The sequence below is a fragment of the Petaurus breviceps genome, unplaced genomic scaffold (assembly GCF_028583685.1).
Source record: "Petaurus breviceps papuanus isolate PSGF00001 unplaced genomic scaffold, PetGlider_PUasm1.0 90700, whole genome shotgun sequence".
Taxonomy (NCBI): domain Eukaryota; kingdom Metazoa; phylum Chordata; class Mammalia; order Diprotodontia; family Petauridae; genus Petaurus; species Petaurus breviceps.
Genome location: NW_027187315.1, coordinates 9278067 through 9298349, shown reverse-complemented (window position 1 = coordinate 9298349; position 20283 = coordinate 9278067). Strand labels below are relative to the sequence as shown.

Genomic DNA, 20283 nt, shown 5'->3' with positions numbered 1-20283 from the left:
AATGTTAATTATCACTGAGATGAGTGATAATTATAATATAATAATATATAAATATATTTATATAAATATAAAATAAATATAATAATAAATAAACTGATTACTAATCATTAAAACATTTTAATAAATTTGCCATTATTAAATACTAGAACCCCACAAAGATGCAAGTCTTTAAGGTAGGCATTTTTCTTCTTTAAGTTGCATAGAACTGCCTTAAGCAATGTCCAAACTTGGGCAACTAAAGTTACTTAGTTTCATGCTATCAAAAGAAGCAATGCTCAGCCACTAACAGAGTGACTATCTTTGGCAGAATCACTCTGGGAAACAATGGTACTTAATCTCAAGTACAAAACCCTATTTATTACTGTGTTTCCCTGATAATAAGACGTATCCCGAAAATAAGCCCTCCCCCGAAAATAAGCCCTATTGAGATTGCTACTGTAGTGAAGGTGATCCCCTGTGCTACACGCTACATTACGGTACCCTCTGTATGCACCGTCTCCTCCCCCCCCGGGGGAAACGCACGCCGTGCTCCGAGCTGCATCCAATCAGAGCTGCAGCATAGAGCGCATCATCCTGTTCTTCCCCAGTGATTTGCTTATTGAATAAAGGTACATTTTTTTGTTCACATTTACCTGTTTATTAAAATTGCTGTCAATGTTCATTAAAATAAGCCCTCCCCTGAAAAATAAGCCCTCTGGTGTTTTTCTGTCCAAAAAAATTAATAAGACAGTGTCTTATTATCGGGGAAACATGGTAGGTAGGCTTCATTGTAATAGTTTCATTGAGGACTTTATGTAGCTCCACTGCCACTTAAATCCCATCCTCCTTCCACTGGAAAAGGAAGTACATATACACTGTGAGTCCCAGCATTGCAGAATGCTAGTCAAAAGTTAGAAGAAATCTGTTAATCATCTTTCATAAATCTTGTTGGTTTGGTCCCACTACTCTGGAAAGGAATTTGGAATTATACTAAGTAAGTGACTATACCCTTTAACCCAGTCCCTCTGCCTCCCAAGATCTCGCTGGTAGGCATAGTCCCTTCCTTGCCCTCCCTCAAAATCAATGAATAAAAAAGGTACTACATACATCAAAATATTTATAAGAACAAGTTTTATAATAACTACTGAAAGAAAAGAGATACCTACCAATTAATAAAAGGCTAACCAAAGATATAACTAAAAAATTATATATAGTACTAGAAGAATCAATGAATAAGAACATAATGAAACACCGGGAAGACTTGTTATAAACTGATGGCAAAGTATAGTAAGCAGAACCAAAAAAACAATATACACTATATGACTATAAAAATATAAATGGAAAGAACAAGAAACAACAAAATCCAGACTGAATGAATGCTATGAAACCGAAATGGCCAAGTTTGGTCCCTCCAAAAAAGAGATGAAAATTCATTTCCCAACCTTCTTTGAAGAGGTGGGAGACTATAGGCATGACACCTAAGGCTAATGTGTTGACTAGTTGTTTTTTAATTTTTAATGCATTTTTTAACCCATTGTTTTTGTTTCTTCTGCTTTTTCCTCTGTTTGCAATAAGGGATGGCTCCCTGGAAAAGGAGGAAGATACTAGGAAATTAAGATGAAACAAAACAAAACACATCAATAAAAACTTAATTAAAAGAAAACTCAGGTACTGATACAAATGGTCTGCCAGACTTGGCAAGGTTGAACCTGCACTGAATATGGCCATATATACTGCACTTCTTAAAATATTATTTTTAAGATGGCAATAAATGTCTTCAAGTCAACTTTTATCTTTAAAACCAAGTTTTTTCTAAGCTGTACCATTTATTCACTAGGCTTTTTCCCCCTCCCCCAAGGATTAATAAGATGAAAATATAGGCAAGTTGATAGTTATATCAAGCCAGTAATGCAGTTTTTATCCTATTACCTGAGTGGAGTTTGAGAGTTGGTTTTTCCACGGCTCCTCTGCGCTGCTGGTCAGGTTTGTGCGGTTATGAGGTAGAGTGAGTGCGTTTCGTTGCAGGTAAGGCACGTTTCCATTACTTCCACTTCCTGTTATGTGATTATTGCCTATCAAAATAGTGTCTGTACTACCCAGCGTTCTTGCTGTACTGCAGGGAACTGGGCCTGCTGGAAAGGGTCCATTTGCCAAAGGCTGTCCAGGGCAGGCTGGACGGATTCCAGGCTGAGTGACATTAGGCACTCTGGTTAGAGCAACCTGTGGTTGCTGACCAGAGACAGAGTTTGTAGGCAGTGATGAGTCAGCTGTTGGCCCATTAGGAATTCCAGTAGCTCGTACCTGTGCAACTCCTGTTTGTCTCATCTATGGAAAAAAGGTAAGCTAATTGCTCATGTGAATCAAAAGAAAGAGTATGGTATTAACATGTAGTCAATATGTGATGAATTTATTATAGTGTTTATTTGAAAAAAAATCAAGCTTTCTAGTATAATAAATATAAGGTTTTTCTTACATATTGAATATTTTATTGATCAGAGAACTAGAAAAAAGAATCAAATAGTGTTTATTTTCCTTGGGTAGAAGGAAAGAGCAGACAATTATTGTCAAGGCCTCAGAAATGTTATACCTATATTTAATTAGTAGCAGTTGATTTTCTTCCTTCTATCACTAGATTATATCTTAACTAAAAAGTAAAAAATTAAAGTGTCGGATGTTGGGGAATGTAACTGATAGCAGAGAAAGCATGTAGGAGACAAATATCTTAAACTAATGGGAATAGTAAATTTAGCTAATCTGAATACTCAGAATTTTACATAAATTTCCCATGAGAAACATTAAAGTAAATCATCTTCAATTATTCAGAAAGAGACTAAAACAACCAAATTTCACTTTACATTTTCAACTCTAATTTTTTAAAAATTTATTTTGTATATACTGTATCATCACTATCTGTGAATATGCTATATCCCCCTATTAGAATGAAGGTTTCTTAAAAGACAGTCTAAGGGGCAGCCAGGTAGCACAGTGAGTAAGAGCACCGGCTCCAGTGTTGAGAAGACCTGGAGATCGAATCCCGGGCTCAGACACTTAGCACCCACCCAGAAACACCTGGCCGTGTAACCTTGAGCAAGTTACTTAACCCCAATTGCTTAGGGGCAGCCAGGTGGCTCAGCGAGTAAGAGAACCAGCTCCACTGTCGGGATGACCTGGATCAAATCCGGGCTCAGATACTCAGCACCACACCCAGAAATTACTGGCCGTGTAACCTTGAGCAAGTTACTTAACCCCGATTGCTTAAAAAAAAAAAAGTCTAACTCATTTTTATATCTGTATTACCAAATGCTTTTGTTGTACCCAGAACTTTTTAAAATGCATGTTCCTTAAGAGAGTTTTAAGGTTAATTTTTTCCTCTAAAAATCTATTTCTAACACTATAAATAAAGTACACGTCAAACAGAACTTTAATAAAAACAAGCAGAAGGTATTTGTTTTGGTAACATAAGTGGGTAAGAAAAAAGACTTTAAGATGGTTTCAAACTTTAAAAAAATGAGAAAGCAATAGAGCACCAGCCCTGGAGTCAGTTGGACCTGAGTTCAAATCTGGCCTCTGACAAAAAACTAGCCATGTGACCTTGGACAAGTCACTTAACCCCAATTGCCCTGCCTTCCCCCTCTCCCCCCCAAAAAAAAGAGAGAGAGAAAACAATCCTTATAAATCATAAAAAATCACTTTAATACATACCTGCTGATGTTGCTGCATCAAAACAAACTGACTCTCCAGTTGTTCCAGCATTAGTTTCTGTGCTGGATTTAAATTATTTCTATTTGCACGAAGCTGTTCCAAGTGCTAAAAAAGGGTAAATAAGAAAAACCAAAAATCAAAATTCACATATGTCCAATATAAAATGGTCACCCGGGGCGGCCAGGTAGCACAGTGAGTAAGAGCACCGGCTCCAGTGTTGAGAAGACCTGGAGATCGAATCCCGGGCTCAGACACTTAGCACCACACCCAGAAACACCTGGCCGTGTAACCTTGAGCAAGTTACTTAACCCCAATTGCTTAAAAAAAAAAAAAAGGTCACCACATGTGTATAAAGAGCAGATCAAAAGCTAGAAAAAGAACTTCCAGACATTGAAGATACTAAAACTGCATGAAGCGTGCTCTTCTTGGTTCCCAATCCAACCTCTCTTACAAATGTTTGACCTATGATAAATTACATAATCTCCTGACCTTAGCTTCTTTAACTGTAAGATGCAGGTACAGGGCGGCTGTGTGTGTCTTCTAAAGTTCCTTACCACTCTACAATTCTGTTATTGTGGCTATTACTAGATTTAATCATTTGAAGAAAGCAAGAATCACATATGATAGTTACATGTAAAAAAACTGTATTTCCTTTCATTCAGAAATATTTTAAATGCATGATTCTGATTAATAAATTATTTTTTTATGATCTAACATTTTCCAACAATACAAAATAGTCCCTTAATTTTAAATGTTTTAATCTAGCTAACCCAAAAGATCCCATATGATCTTCATTTAATCTCTTTTATAGGCTTTGATGAGATAAACACTGCATTTATTCAGTACATGTGATCTTCTATAAGAACTTAGTGAGAGTTGGGAGATCTTTGAGGCCATCTTTTCTGATCCTTCATTTTCAGGTGAGAAAACTAAGGCCCAGAAAGGCTAAGTGACAGAGCTGGAACTGAAGGCAGGTTCTCTTGACTCTTAATTCAGTGTTTTTCCCCTTGAACTCCAGCAACAGTTGCTAACACTGAATTGCTACTAGGTTTTTACAAGTAAACATTCCCTCCAAGTAAACAGAGACAGGACATAGTATTAGTTAATTTCCCATTACAAAAAAACACCCCCACCCCCACCACAAGTTTCATAAGCAAGATTCACCAAGTTTCAACTCACTTTTTAGTTAAACTTAGTTTAACTTTAAACAGTATAAAAAAATTTCCTGAAGAATTTTCAACAAAATTCTTAAGTTTTCTTCCATTTTAGTCAAAGAATTAAAATCTTGCATATTTTTATATTTCTTTTTTCTTTTTAAAGCAACTGGGGTTAAGTAACTTGCTCAAGGTTACATGGTCAGTTATTTTGTGTGGGTGTTAAGTAGCTGAGCCCAGAACCGAACCCAGGTCTCCCTACTCCTCTGGGGCCAGTGCTCTTATTCACCTGTGCCACCTGGCCGCCCCTATTTTTATATTTCTTAACCACTAGAGATCTCAATTTAAAAAGCATATGCTTAATAGCAGTGTCTCTTGGACACCTAAAGTGGAGTGTTTTTTTAGTAGCAGTTTACTTACCAATGTTTCACAATGATGTTTGGCTTTAGTGGCAGTCTACAGTATAGTTAAACTATAATGATAAAACATATAGCACTTCACTCCAGTGCTATGTAATAATGACTTACAACAGGTGGCTAGGTGGCGCAGTGAATAGAGCACCGGCTCTGGAGTCAGAAGGACCTGAGTTCAAATCTGGCCTCAGACACTTAACACAAAAACTCGCAGTGTGACATTGAGCAAGTCACTTAACCCCAATTGCTCTCCAACCCCCCCCCCCCCAACAATAATGACTTTTACTTCTCTTCTTATTCCCTTTAGCACTTACTCCAGGTTTCACTATTATCACAAAATATAGGGGAAAAATGTATTTGTAGTTAGTATACCAAACAGGCACAATCAATACTATGCCTCATGTTGAGTAACTTTAAGAAACAATCTCCTGTAATTCACTGAATGTAAAATTAGGCAGTGGTAGTATATTCCGGCGATATCTGTACTATATATTAGGAGTTTGATTCTACCTACATCTACCTTATTTTCTACCAAGATAAACAAAAAAACTACAAAGATAGGGGCGGCTAGGTGGCGTAATGAATAGAGCACTGTCCCTGGAGTCAGGAGGACCTGAGTTCAAATCTAGCCTCAGACACTTGACACACTAGCCGTGTGACTTTGGGCAAGTCACTTAACCCCAATTGCCCTCCAAAAAGCAAAAATAATATATATATATATATATATAGGGGCGGCCAGGTGGCTCAGTGAGTAAGAGCACCGGCTCCAGTGTCAGGATGACCTGGGGATTGAATCTGGGCTCAGATACTTAGTACCCACCCAGAAACACCTGGCCGCCCCTATATATATATTTTTAGTAATTTAGGACCTGAGTTCAAATCTGGCCTCTGACAAAAAACTAGCCATGTGACCTTGGGCAAGTTACTTAACCCCAATTGCTTAAAAAAAAAAAAACTACAAAGAGATATGGATATTTCATTGAATTCTCATGACAAACATTCAAAGTAGGTATCACATTTATAGCTAAGACTCAAGGAAGTTAAATTAAACTTTTCCCAATTTCATGAAGTTAATAAATGTCAGTCTGGAGTCAAAGTCAGGCTTTGTAATTCCACATTCAGGATTCTTTCAGTTAAATCTATTAGCACAGGTGGCATATGATGAATTCCTTAGACTGGGTTTATTTTCAAGAGCAAGATCAACTTTCCAACAATATAATTTTGGGGCAACCTAAACAAAACAAAGACCTTCTAAACTTTAAAATACTCTTTAGATGGCATACATACCTGTAATTTCTGTGGTGTCAAGCACCATGAATGAACTTGTTGCTGTGCTGGAGGATGTGACACTGTATGGCCACTACTCCAGGTATTGGAAGTATTCTGAAGAAAACATGTTAAAATGTTAAAATGATTAAAGAATATGGTGGTTGGCCCACACAACGATAACTAATGGGGACTAAATGACAATGAATAGGAATAAAATACTGCAGTTTATCTATGAAATGATTTAAAAATACTAAGTACTTTCAAAAGTAATATTATTAAACGATAAATAATTTGAGAAGTTAATACTAAGTTTAGGGGAAGGGGAAATCATTAATAAAGTATATATAAACATATTGATTGTTTAAAACCCACCCTCACACCCACCACCCTCAAATTATAAAAAACAAATGATTCCTTTTTTAAAAAAGCATGCTGTCATTTAGACCCAACATTTTATTTACTTTAGTGCTACTGGAAAGTGATGGTGAAAAGCGTTTTAAAATTTTAGCAGCAGGGAAATGGATAAAATGGCCTGATGCATGTAATCTGATCTCTAGCTTTATTTATTATGATGCTAGGATTTCATGATGAAATACAGTGTTAAAAATGTATAATTATCAGAGAAACTCAAACCTTTCACTCCCTGATGTCTACAAGTATAAAAATATGAACAACTGATGTTGCAATTTCAAAATCTTCGTGCATTTTGGGTCTGTTTTTGGATTGGGGTTTTCTAGTTCTCTAAAATATATACCTTTGTTGGACTAGATGTTCTTTTCCTCTTGGCAGGACTGGACAGGTCATCTACTTGGCTAGAAGGAATCATGTGTAGTGGCAAGGATTGCTGTGAAATTGGTGTTTGACTGAGGCCTAATACAGGTTCAGTATTTGGATGATGAGGTTTACAAGCCTAAGAATCACAGAAGGAAGACAAAAATATGGTTCTATATACTCTTAATTCTTTCCTTCAAATCAAAAACTTTTATAAGCTGCATAATTTTCAAAGCTATGTGGACATAGCTGATTACAATGATTAAAAATCAAAATCAAATGAATTATCAGTGGAGGAATGTGTACCTTCCTTGGGATTTATTTTTTTAAATAATATAATCACTGCAGCATTTCTACTTGAGAAATCTCTCTCAAAATCATGAAAATCCACAAAGGTTCTAAATTGGTACCCCAAATTTCTCCCACATTATAGGGAGTATTACCTTGATCTAGAATCCCTTTGTAATTAAATCAAAGGCTTTTTATTATCAAGAAAGCCAGTCCTGCACTTAGTAAAATAAGCTTGACCACTAAAGATTGAAATAACCCTTAAAGCTGGGCACCTGCAGAATATAACCCAACTTCTCACCTGCTGTGCTGTGTTCATGGCACCCTGCCTGGAGGTAAGCTCTGCGGGAATTGGTAGGCTCCATGCCTCCTCAATACTAGGAAGTAATTTAGTTTTATTCTGTAGACTACCTTGTGGAAGGTTACACAACTGAGCCTAGGAAAAATTATGTAAAAAGCAAATTTAACACAAGCCTACTTTAGTAAGAGCAAGTCCACTAAATCTTCCTAAATGCTGTAGCTAATTATGTTTTAAAGAAAATAGATTCTAAATTTGGGGTTTTAGAAAGATGCTAAGGATAAAGAGGGTAACCAGAATATAAACCTTTGTGAGAATCAGAACAAAGTTGAGCTCTCATAATTATTATCTTATGAAACTTCAAGCAAGAGTGAAAGACAGTGTTTGTGTTCTTTCTCTAAAATGCTATGGAAACTTAAAAATGTAGACAATACATAGAAAAAAAAAGTTATGTAAATCAATATGCATCAACTGAGTAAATGTGCAAAAGAGCATATTAGAAATACTTCATATCTCACTTAAAAATGGAACATAAAATAATACTGCAAGCTATGATATGTATACAAAGTATGGAAACAGATCATAAACACCATGACACAACTAGACAAACTTGCCAGCCATCCACCCTCTTCCTGCCTGCTGTGTCATGGGTAAAAATATCTCTTTTGTAAATGCTATTTAAATTTTACCTGTAAATACTTAATCCGTGCTGCAAGTGCAGAGGTATTACTACAATTTTTGCTTCTAGTTGCATTTAAGTAGCATTTAATGGCATCCTGAGGCTGGTTGCAGGACTCATACAGAGTGCCTAGGTCCATCCAGGCTGCAGCATGGCCATGGTCCAATTGTACAGCACATATATAAGCCTGTAAAGCATCCATAGGCTGATTTTGCTGTTGGTATAGCACACTAATAGAAAAGGAAAGAAAAAGAAAATAAAGAAATAGAGAAAAATTAAATATACTCTAATGAGGTTTATTAAGTCCAACAAGATATACACAGCACATGGTACAGGATGCAAAGATCTTTGTTTTAATATATAAACAATTTTATTGTTTATCTTACACAATGTCTTACCCTATTGAACACCACGTATCTGCACTTGCTTCTGATTTATCAATTGACTGCCTATAAGATATAAAAGCATCTTGAACTTTTCCAATACTTGAATAGCACCTGAGAGGAATGAAAAAAAAAATCAAGAAAACCTTATTACTATATTATAAAATGCTTCAACTATTCTAAGGCAGTGCTGTATTACTAAAATACAAAAGGACATTTAAATTCCCATAAGATGTATTTATATTAATATTTCAACAAACATCTAGTTTGAGTAAAAAGTACAGCAGTCTTTTTTTTAAACAATGGGTTTTAGTCAAATAAGTGTATTGAACTTAGAAACTGTCAAAGCCTAAATATTGTAACATCACAATATTCCCTAAGAAAGGCAAAACAACCGACCTATTTTAGTATAATATTAAAACACAGTTATAAACAAAAATAAACCCAAAAAATGACATAGGCAATACTGGTCTACACAAGGCAAGTTATAAATTTACACTGTGGTTTCCAAAGAAAAATAAACTAAAAAGAAGTTCTTTAATTTTTAGGTAATAAAGATTTTGGAAAGTATTTTTTGAAATAAAAAAAACTATAATATTAGCATCATGAATTACAAAATCAAAAAATATTTTTAAAAGGACTATTAACACTATAGCCACAATTTTACTTCAAAATTTAAAGAAAACTTACAATGACAATTACTACATACAGTTGCTTGAAGCATTATTTCAGTGGATCTGTATTCACTCCCATCAGTGCAAAAAACAACTCATATATATATGCCTTTTAATCCTTCGCAGAAAGTTTTCATATCCACACAGGACCGTTCCAATGTGGGATTCTTTAGATTTTTTCCCATTTTATAAGTACCAGTATAGTATTTGGGATGTCTACTCTTATCCTCTGCTTTCACATGATCAGCTTACTTAACTTTTGCAATCATAGACTTTTGCAAAGATATCCCTTATTTCGTGGTCCTAGTTTCATCAAGCTCTGGAACACTGCAGAATCACTGACAGAACTAAACCCATCTATACAAGAAAACCAAAGTAGATTAAGAATGTTTATTGTGCAGACTATTAGATGCAGTTAGAAGATCAACCTATAGAGTGGGTCTATTTGTACATACATGTTGGAAGACAATGTTGATGGAACAATGAAGTAGGCCAAATACCGAACAAGCAAGCAAGCAGGCTAGACTGTCCATGGGAAATCACAGCGCTTTAATGATAACACCAAACTTTTCCCTGGATGAAAAAATCCCACCTTATTAATTAACAATATCTGGCCAATGATGCTGTATAATTTATCACCCTCATAAGGGAGATATATCTCAGGCATGAGCTGGCTACAAAATTACATTAGTGAATAATTACACAGAAGCTACTTAAACACTATCATTAAGGATATATATTACTGAAAAGAGGAGGCCGATTTCTAGAACAGTGTGTCACGTATTAAGCATTATTAACTAAGTAAGCAAGATCAAAGGATACCTGATAAACTGTCTATGTTCTCAAGAGCATATATGTCAATAATGCCAGAGGAAGACCACCAAATACTGGGTAGGAGCAGATGCATAGATTTTATTGTAAGTCATGGACAACAGTCATAACAGATTGAGATTTGGATAGAATGTGACCTGCATTAACCACATTAGACGCGATCAGATTCGTTCAAGTATGTTTCATCCCTTCCTCATGGGGTTAACTTGAAAAATGATTTGTCAATGCTTTCAAGCTTGTATAATGGTCAGCACCGATTTCCTTGATTCATCTAGCTATTCTTCCCAACTCTGTCTGAAGTATAAAATCAACTTCTTCAGATCTGCATGAGAAACTGAAGTTGAGTCCAAATGCTGCACTCTTGCTGAGAGTAAGTAAAGGTCTTTAGAGAAATACCAACAATTGTCCAATTTTTTAGCTATCTACTGTTCTCAAGAGTATTTTCATAGCTCTGAATGCTTTATGGGAGACTGGATCACTTGATTCAAACATCAAGTCTTTTACATGCTTCCTCCCCACTGTTTTGAAGTGGGGATCATTTTCCTCTGTGGTGTTTTACAATTAAGTTTGAATTCTACACACAGGCTTTAGTCTATACTTCAATTTCTCCAATTGGCAAGGAGATCAAATGTTCCTTGGTCGAGATAGTTCCTAGGTTCTTTTGGCCACCTAGTTGTGGTGATTGCTCTATATAATTTTACAATAAATGGTAATAATTAAGGTCAATATCTTTGCCTCTACAAACTTTTCTGTATTGATATGATCTGAATAGGTCAGATGGAAGAACTTGGCAATCACATGAAGGGACTTCTCGTCTTTACCCTTTCTTGTAATTTGATGCTTCTTTTGATTTCTGTCCTACTTGAACTAGCCTATGATCTGACTGTAGTTGTCCATCGATTTCATTTGGGGGGAGAGGGGAGGAAGAGGAGCTTAGTTGACAATCATCCTGTATAGTCTTCTAATCTGTCAAAAAAAAAAGTGATATAGAGACATGAAGTTCTGGTGTAGTCAACAAGTCTTTGACCTTTCTCAATTCCTAAAATCTGATTCAACAACACTTTTTAAAATTCTTCCTTGAGTCAACCTTCTCATTATCAAAGTATATTTTTTCACTTGGTTTGAAATACTTTGTCAAATTATTTTTCTACCTTTTCATCCTCTCCAACAGATGTAGGCTCATAAGCTATGATTATCTTCATGGTGGTCTCTTTGATTATACCCATCATGAGCACTATAAGAAGAAATGATGAAGTATCCATGAAAAGATTTTTATTATTGCCTTTGGATGCACAATGAAAACAACTCTATCAACTCCATAGTTTTCTACTTCAAGGAGTCTGCAAACCATTAGGCCATTTAAAGGCAACCTGCTTTTTTTTCTTGATTTACTTTTCACGGCAATATCAATAGTGTTGTTTATTTGTATAAGTAGTATGTCAACATGTTGGTAATTGGACAAAAAGTATATATTGAGAGTGTTAACATTTACAGAAATTCAAAAAAATTTGTTTGTAAACACTCTTTTCTACCATTGTAATTCACACACACACACACACACACACACACACACACACACACACACACACACACACACACCTCCCACCCCAGCCAGACTACTGGTTACAAGACTCACAATACTTAGAAAATAGATACGTGCATCAACTTTGATAGCCTTTTCTCGGTCATCATTCCTGACTTCTCTGTGGCACATGGCACTACTGACCATCCTCTGTCTCTTCTCTGGGTTTTTGTTACAATAGTTCCCTCCTCTCCCACCCTGCTCCATGTTTCACCTCCTACCAGTCTGACGTTATCATTCATATCACACCCACAGAGTGTGGAGGTATTTTCTCTTATTTATCAATACCTGATGATCTCATTAGTTCACACCGGTTTAATGACCATTTCTATGCATATGATACTCAGATCTATTTATCAAGCACCACTGTTTTGAGCTCAAATCCAGCACTGCCTTTTTGACATTTCAATCAATCAGATAAAAAGAATTTATTACGGACTTACTAGGTGTGAGATACTGTGTGCTAAGGATACAAAGAAAGGCAAAAATACATAAAGAGTTTAAATCAGAATACCTCTTTCCCTCAAAACTCACTTCTTTTCTGAACATTAACAAAAAGGCACCACTATCTTTTTAGTCTCCACGTTGCAAATTATTATTTGCATACATATTCCATTACTTGCCAAATTCTGTCTTCTGCTTTCTTCTCACTATCAGAGCTATCAGTGAACTGGGGTCCTGATTATCTCTTTCTTGGTATGTTACAATGACCTCTAAATTGGTCTTCCAGCCTCAAATATTTCTCCTTTTCAAACCATACTCCACATAGCTGCCAAAGTCTTATTCTGTCATAACCACATACATCACCATGTGTAATGGGAATGTAAATTTTTAAGATCTTCCCTGCCCCTAGGCTAAATTGCACCTGGAGCCTGGGGTGGGAGGCTTGTTTTTCAGTAGATACTTTTTGATTGGCCAGTGGGTCCAGAAGGTTGTTACATTCTCTGAGCCAGGAGAAGGCTATATAAACCTTGATTTGAGGCTTTGTTTTGGGGCTCACTTTGAGAAGTGTTCTGTGATTTGATCTGGATTCTGGGAAGCCATTGTCCAGAGCCCCCTGGCTTTGAAAAACCCAGATGTTGATTTGGTATGGATGTAATGGTTGGACAGTTTGGAAAGCTGTCTACTTGATCTGTTTCTGTCTTGATAATTCTGCCTGTATACTTTGAAGTTCAGGGTGCTGACCTTTTTCCCCTGAACAAGGTAAATGATATATGTCTGACTGATTAAAGTAAGCTTGTTAAACCATTTTGAATTGCTTTCCTTTATCAAAGCAGATCCATGAACCTGTGTGAGCAGCCACCCTAGGGACGCTGGGGTGCTTGCTGCTACACCATGTCATTCCCAAATAGTTCCTTATGTCCTTAATATAAACCCTCTATTTGGCTTTTAAAGTCCTTTTAATTTTCTTGCAAATTAACTTTTCAAACTATATATTCATGCCTTGTGTTCCCACATACTAGTGTCTAGCAAAAAAGGAGTGAGAAAAGTCAGATTTCTCAAAGATTTCAAAATGTGTGATTGTGAAACTGGTAAAGAAAAAAGAAAGTCAAAGATGGCAGAATAGAAGCACGCCCTCCGAGCGGCTCCGGCTTCCACCTTTCCCAATCAATGTAAAAAGGGGACTCAACAAACTTTGGAGCTGCAGAACACACAAAATGACACAAAGAAGCTAACCTCCCACTGAGGACAGCCTGGCAAGCCAGCAGGAATTGGCCAGCACAGTGCTCTGGGAGCTGAGCCCAGTCACTCACGAGCTGAGGTTTTAGCCCCAGGGCAGGCCTGAGCAGCCACCAGCAGGAGGGACTCCAGATCAGCAGCAGCTGTGGCTGTTTCCACAATTATCAACACATATGCGGGGGCGGCTAGGTGGCTCAGTGAGTAGAGCACCGGCCCTGGCGTCAGGAGGACCTGAGTTCGGATCCGAGCTTAGACACTTAACACACACACACAAAACTAGCCATGTGACCTTGAGCAAGTTACTTAACCCCAATTGCCCTCTAAAAAGGCAACAAAACAAAACAATACAAAAAACCCAAAAACCACATATGCGAAGGACAAAATGAGAGGTCAGTGCAGTCTGGACTTTGGGACCAGTAAGTGGGAGTGCTTGGCTTTTGCACCAAGGTCCAGAAGCCACTGAGACACTCAGGCATAGCCAGCCAGCACCATGTGGCAGCTTCAGGTCCTGGCCTGCAGAGTGTAGGGGGACCAAGCAACCAGTCTAAGGGGTAATCACTCTTGCTTTAACCTCCTTAGATTGGGATTGCAGTCTAGGGTGGAGGTCCTGGGGTGTGTGTCCAGCTTGCCAGAGCCTGTGGAGGCCTCAGAGAGGGCACCCATCTAATACCTCTGGCAGCTGAGAAAACCCCAGCATTTGGGATGAAAGCTCCCCTGCCTGATGGCAGAGTCCTACCCTGGCAGAAAGCACAGGGGTCAAGTGACTGAACAGCGACATGACCAGGCAAAGGAAACAAAGCAGACAGAAGATTCCAACATTAGACTCCTATTTTGGGGACAAAGAGGAGCAAAGCATGGAACAGGAAGAAGACAGTGAAGTGAGAACTTCTGCACCAAAAGCTTCCAAGGAAAATACAAGCTGGTTACAGGCCATAGAGGACCTGAAGAAGCAGATAAGAGAAGTGGAGGAAAAACTAGGAAGAGAAATGAGAACAATGCAAGAAAATTATGAAATGAGAGTCAACAGCCTGACTGAGGAAAATCACACCTTAAAAAATAGAGTAACTCAATTGGCAAAAGAGGCTCAAAAAGGCAATGAGGAGAAGAATGCTTTAAAAAGCCGAATTTGCCAGATGGAAAAAGAATCTCAAAAGCTCAATGAGGAGAATCATTGCTTCAAAATTACATTGGAGCAAATGGAAGCTAATGACTTTATGAGAAACCAAGATGCTGTTAAACAGATCCAAACAAATGAAAGAACAGATGGCAATGTGAAATATCTCATGGGAAAAATCACTGACCTGGAAAATAGATCCAGGAGAGAGAATTTAAAAATTTTTGGACTACCTGAAAGCCATGATCAAAGCAAGAACCTAGAAATCATCCTCCAGGAAGTTCTCAAAGAAAACTGCCCTGATATTTTAGAACCAGAGGGCAAAATAGAGGTAGAAAGAATCCACTGATCACCTCCTGAAAAAGATCCCAAAAAGAAACCTCCTAGGAATATTATAGCCAGGTTCTGGAATTCCCAGATTAAGGAGAGAATATTACAAGCAGCCAGGAAGAAACAATTTGAATATTGTGGAAACACAATCAGGATAACCCAGGATCTAGCAGCTTCTACACTGAGGGATCGAAAGGCTTGGAATATGATATTCCGGAGGGCAAAGGAGCTGGGATTAAAACCAAGAATCACCTACCCAGAAAAACTGAGTATCATGTTTTAGGTGAAAATATGGTCACATTCAGTGAAATAGAGGGCTTTCAAGCATTCTTTTTTTTTTTTTTTAAAGCAACGGGGGTTAAGTAACTTGCTCAAGGTTACATGGCCAGTTATTTCTGGGTGTGGTGCTGAGTATCTGAGCCCGGATTTGATCCAGGTCATCCCGACACTGGAGCTGGTGCTCTCACTCGCTGAGCCACCTGGCCACCTCACTTTCAAGCATTCTTGATGACAAAACCAGAGTCGAATAGAAAATTTCACATTCAGATACAAGAAGCAAGAGAAGCATGAAAAGGTAAAGAGGGACAAGAAATCATAAGGAACTTATCAAAGTTGAACTATTAACATTCTTACATGGAAAAACAATAATTGTAACTGATGTAACTTTTGTCAGTATGGAAATAGTTGAAGGGAACAGAAATATATATATATGACTATATATGAGGGTATATGGGCATATGAATACATATGTGAATGTGTGTATATATGTTTACAGATATACATAGATAGAGGGCACAGGACCAATTTAACAGGAAGGGATGATACTTAAAAGATGAAATTAAGTGGTGAGAGAGGTATATAAAGAGAGGAGATGGGGAGAGACAGAATGGAGTAAACTATCTCATAAAAAGAGGCAAGGGAAAATGGTTTTACAATGGATGGGAAGAATAGGAAGGCAAAAGGGAATGGGTCAACCCTATTCTCATTGAATTTGGCTTGGGGAAGGAATGAAATACACACTAAATAGGATATCTCACCCTACAGGAGAGTAAGGGGGAAAGGGATTAGAGGGGGTATGATGGAAGGAAGGGCAGGCTGGGGGGGAGGGAAGTTGGAAGCATCCACTTTTGAAAAGGGACGGGATCAAAGTAGAGAATATAACAAGTGGGAGGGAAATATAGTTAGTCTTTTACAATATACTACGTTATTGTTTTGCATTAGCTACACATGTACAACCTATGCTGAACTTTTTATCTTCCCAGTAAGGTGGGTGATAAGGGAGGAAGGGAATGGATCTTTAATTCAAAGTTTTAAAATCAAATGTTTAAATATATATATATGTATATATACATATATATACACACACACACACACACTATTATTAATACTATTTTACATGTAATTGGGAAATAAGATATACAGGCACTGGGGCATAGAGATCTACCATGCCCTCCTAGAAAAGTCGAAAGGGGTATAGGAGAAAATATGGGAGAGAAGACTGGAGGAGGGGATAGCCTGTGGGACTGCTATTTTGGGGCGATGAGTAGGGGGAAAACGGGGAGAAAATTTATAACTCAAAATCTGGCAGAAATGAATGATGTAAATCAGAAGTTAATAAAGCATTTGAAAAATGGAGAAAAAATAAAGTCTTAACTGGTTTTGGAGGTTAGATGAGTATTATTTTAAAATATATTGTGGTGATGATAGTACTTTCAAGTGGAACTGTAGGTTAATTGGAAAGAAAACATGGGAGTTCAGGAATGGTCAAGGATTTAAATTTCTATTTGCAAATCATTCAGAACTTATATAACCTTACAGAACAGAAAGCAGTGAAATTTTGGGAAAGATTAAGGAGGACACTGAGGGAGAAGAGAGAATGGGTCACACCATGGAAAGAAGCTTTGAAGTCTGAAAAGAAATCTATACTTTACTTGATAGATGGCCGGGATATATTGAGGGCTTGGGGGCAAGGGACTCCAAATTAGAGTTCTAGTTTAGGATGATTAATCTGGGAATTGCATGTAGATTAAATTGAAAGGAAAAGCCACAGGCCAGAAGAGTTGGGAGGGTATTGCACTAATCTAGCCATGGTGGTGAGAATTAATAAAAAGGGAATGGTCAAAAGAAAATAAGCTAGATGTGATAGTTTTTTCACCAGTGAGAAATGAAAGGGATTAAAATATTTACTAATTTTGGAGAAAAGAGAGGGAAAAGAAGTAAAAAAAAAATTCCCTAAGTTTTGAGGATGTTGGTTCCATTAAGAGAAATGAATTTTCCTACAAAGTATAGGCAAAGAACATACTTTTAATATGATCATAAAAAAAACACCAAAAAGAAGCAACATATTCAATGAGGATGCAATAGCAGTTTTCTCAATAAATATATAAATATGTCCACTTTCACTAAAATTAATTGACCTAGTTCTAGAAATACAAATTAATAGGCAAGAGAAAAAAGTATCCCTATTTGCTGATGACATGATGGTTTACTTAATAGTCCAAAGGAATCAGAAATGAAAACTAGATGATTTAACAGTGTTGGCAAAGATCCAAAATAAACCAATAAAAAGCAAAAGCACTTCTATTTAAGGATAACAAAATCTCAAAGTGAATAATATAAAAAAAAAAATCCTACTAAAAATGATGGTAAATGCATAAAATAATTGGGAGTCAATTCCAAATTAAAAAAGCACACAGAGCGTTTGTATAAAATTCAACCACACAAAGTCCTCTTTAATAGGTGGAAAAATAATTGGTGCTCACAGATGCGCAATGGCAGTATAATAAAAAAATTAAATGCCAGTAAAGTTAATGTCACAATATTAATACAATACCAACCAAACTATCAAAGGAATACTTTACAGAAGTCAACAAAATATTATCAAAATTTATTTGGAAAAAGAACTGGAAAACATTAAATAAGAACTCCCATGATAAAAACTGCTGGGAAAACTGGAAAGCATTCTGGTAAAAATTAAGCTTAAACCTTACACCATACTTTTTTTAACAGTATAATCTAAACAGATGCATGATGTTAATAAATAAATACTTATTAAGCACCTAGTAAGTCCCAGGTATGGTGTTAAATACTGGGGAAACAAAAGAAGAAAAAGGTAATCCCAGCTCTCAAGGAACTCACAATCTAAATGGGGGTAGTGTGGGTGTGTGGAGAAGAGGAGAGATAAGCAAATATATACAAACAAGGCATATACTCCAATAAAATAGTAAATCAATTAAGAGAGGGAGGGCGCTAGAATTAAGAAGGCTTCCTGTAAAATATGGGATTTTAGTTGGGACTTAAAGCAAACCAGGGAAGATTAGCAGGTAGAGCTGAGGATGGAGAGAATTTCAGAAATGGAGGACAGCCAAGAAAATTCCCAGAGTTGAGAGATGGAGAGTCATATTCGTAGAAGAAAAAAGAGATCAGTGTTACTGGACTGAAGAGTACATGACAAGGAGTATGGTGTAAAAGAACTGGAAAGGTAGGAGGGGACTAGGTTATGAAAGATTCTGAATGCCAAACAGAGGATTTTTGCATTTAATCTGGAAGGTGATAGGGAATCACTAGAATTTATGGAGTAAGGGGGTGATATGGTCAGGTATGCTTTAGGAAAACCACTTTGGTGGCTAAATGAAGGATGGCCTGGAGAGAGGCATAACTTGAGGCAGGCAGATTGTAATAACGAAGGCATGATGTAAGAAAAAAAGGTATATTTGAGAGATGTTGTAAAGATGAAGCCAGCAGTTCCTTGAGAGATAATGAGGACAGCAGGATGACATCTCAACAGGAGCCTGATGTTGCCCTCTAAATTAATAGTGATGGTGGGAGAGGAAGCATTTAAAAAGAAAGAGTTTAGTTTTGGATAAATGGAGGTCACCAGGAAGGCAGGAAAGATGGATTTGAAAATTGTTAGCATTTACATATAACTAAATTCCCAGAAACTGATGAAATGACTGAATAAAATACCAGAGAGGGAGAAGAGGGCCAAGGATAGAACCCAGTGGAATAACTACGGTTAGAGAATGCTATCCACTGAAACAAAGTATGAAAAATATAGTTAAACAGGTAGGAGACTTAGGAGAGAGTGGTGCCCCCAAAACTCTGAAGAAATGACATGTCCAAGGTTATATAAGTGTCACTGTCTAGCACTACTCAAAACTTAGAAGTTCTGACTTCTAATCAGTACTATTACCTCTACAGTACTTAAAAACTGTTTTCTCACCTATCTGAAAATTTTCTAATTTTGTTAATGATATTCACATTTTCAAGTAGTTTTAAAGTCAAGATCTACAATATTATTGTCCCTAAATACATGTACCTGTCAAGTATCAGTCTGTGACTTGAGGAGAAAAAAGGAAAACAAGAACAAATTTTCAAATAAAATGGAGAGTGACTTATAGAATGAAGGGACAACTGTAGGCAGAAAATCTGTATTTAAGTGTCCTATTTATTATTCTAAGATTACAAACCACATAAAATTTACCAACATGCACTGGTAGAAGTAGATTCTACACTGTGATCTTCTGACATCATGTATGGATCAAAAAAAAATAGTAAGGCCAAAGGATAATTTTGTATGCTACCTTTTATTTAACTTTTGTTTCAAGGATTAGCACTAACATTTAAAAAATGGCTAGATTACAATGAGGCATTAATTTTGTTCATGTAGAAACTTCTAAATTTCATGTATTCAACTTTCCTTTCCTTTGTATTTGAAGGTTCTTCTCCTGGTTGCTACCAGAATCTTCTGTTTCTCAATGGAACTGTTAAATTTAATCACTTGTACTTCATGAAGATTTGAGTTTTTGCTTGAGGTGGCCTATGTATTTTTATGGCTGGCATTTTATTTTCTGTGTTGAAAGGATCTTTATAATTTTCTTCTATTATTTCTTACATTATACATTTTCATGATTCATGGTTTTTGACTTGCAGTTTTCTTCTGGTAGATCTATAATTCATATGATGCTTATCTTCAAGATCAATATGTTTTGAATAGAGTTCATGTTTCCTTTTAATGTTGCTCCTCCTTTTTTTCCCCTCTCATATTGTCTTTCACTTCTGTGTATTTGCATTCCTTATCAGCTGTCAGGGTTTTTTTTTTTAATTTTAATTTTTTTTTTGCTATTTGGTGAAATT

At 36.7% G+C, this 20283-nt stretch overlaps 1 protein-coding gene across 5 annotated transcripts in view; it reads right to left on the bottom strand.

The window, feature by feature from the left end:
* KDM6A (lysine demethylase 6A) overlaps window positions 1-20283 on the bottom strand; it is a 273917-nt gene that overhangs the window by 53420 nt on the left and 200214 nt on the right. For 2 of the 5 annotated variants that reach the window (XM_069065747.1, XM_069065751.1), the window contains exons 11-17: window positions 8952-9050; window positions 8564-8783; window positions 7878-8012; window positions 7272-7427; window positions 6536-6631; window positions 3682-3786; window positions 1909-2304 (exon numbers count right to left, since the gene is read on the bottom strand). In XM_069065747.1, coding sequence (XP_068921848.1) covers window positions 1909-2304; window positions 3682-3786; window positions 6536-6631; window positions 7272-7427; window positions 7878-8012; window positions 8564-8783; window positions 8952-9050 — 1207 coding nt within the window. The remainder of the gene's footprint in view (window positions 1-1908; window positions 2305-3681; window positions 3787-6535; window positions 6632-7271; window positions 7428-7877; window positions 8013-8563; window positions 8784-8951; window positions 9051-20283) is intronic. The other 3 variants (XM_069065749.1, XM_069065748.1, XM_069065750.1) reach the window with 3 other exon arrangements.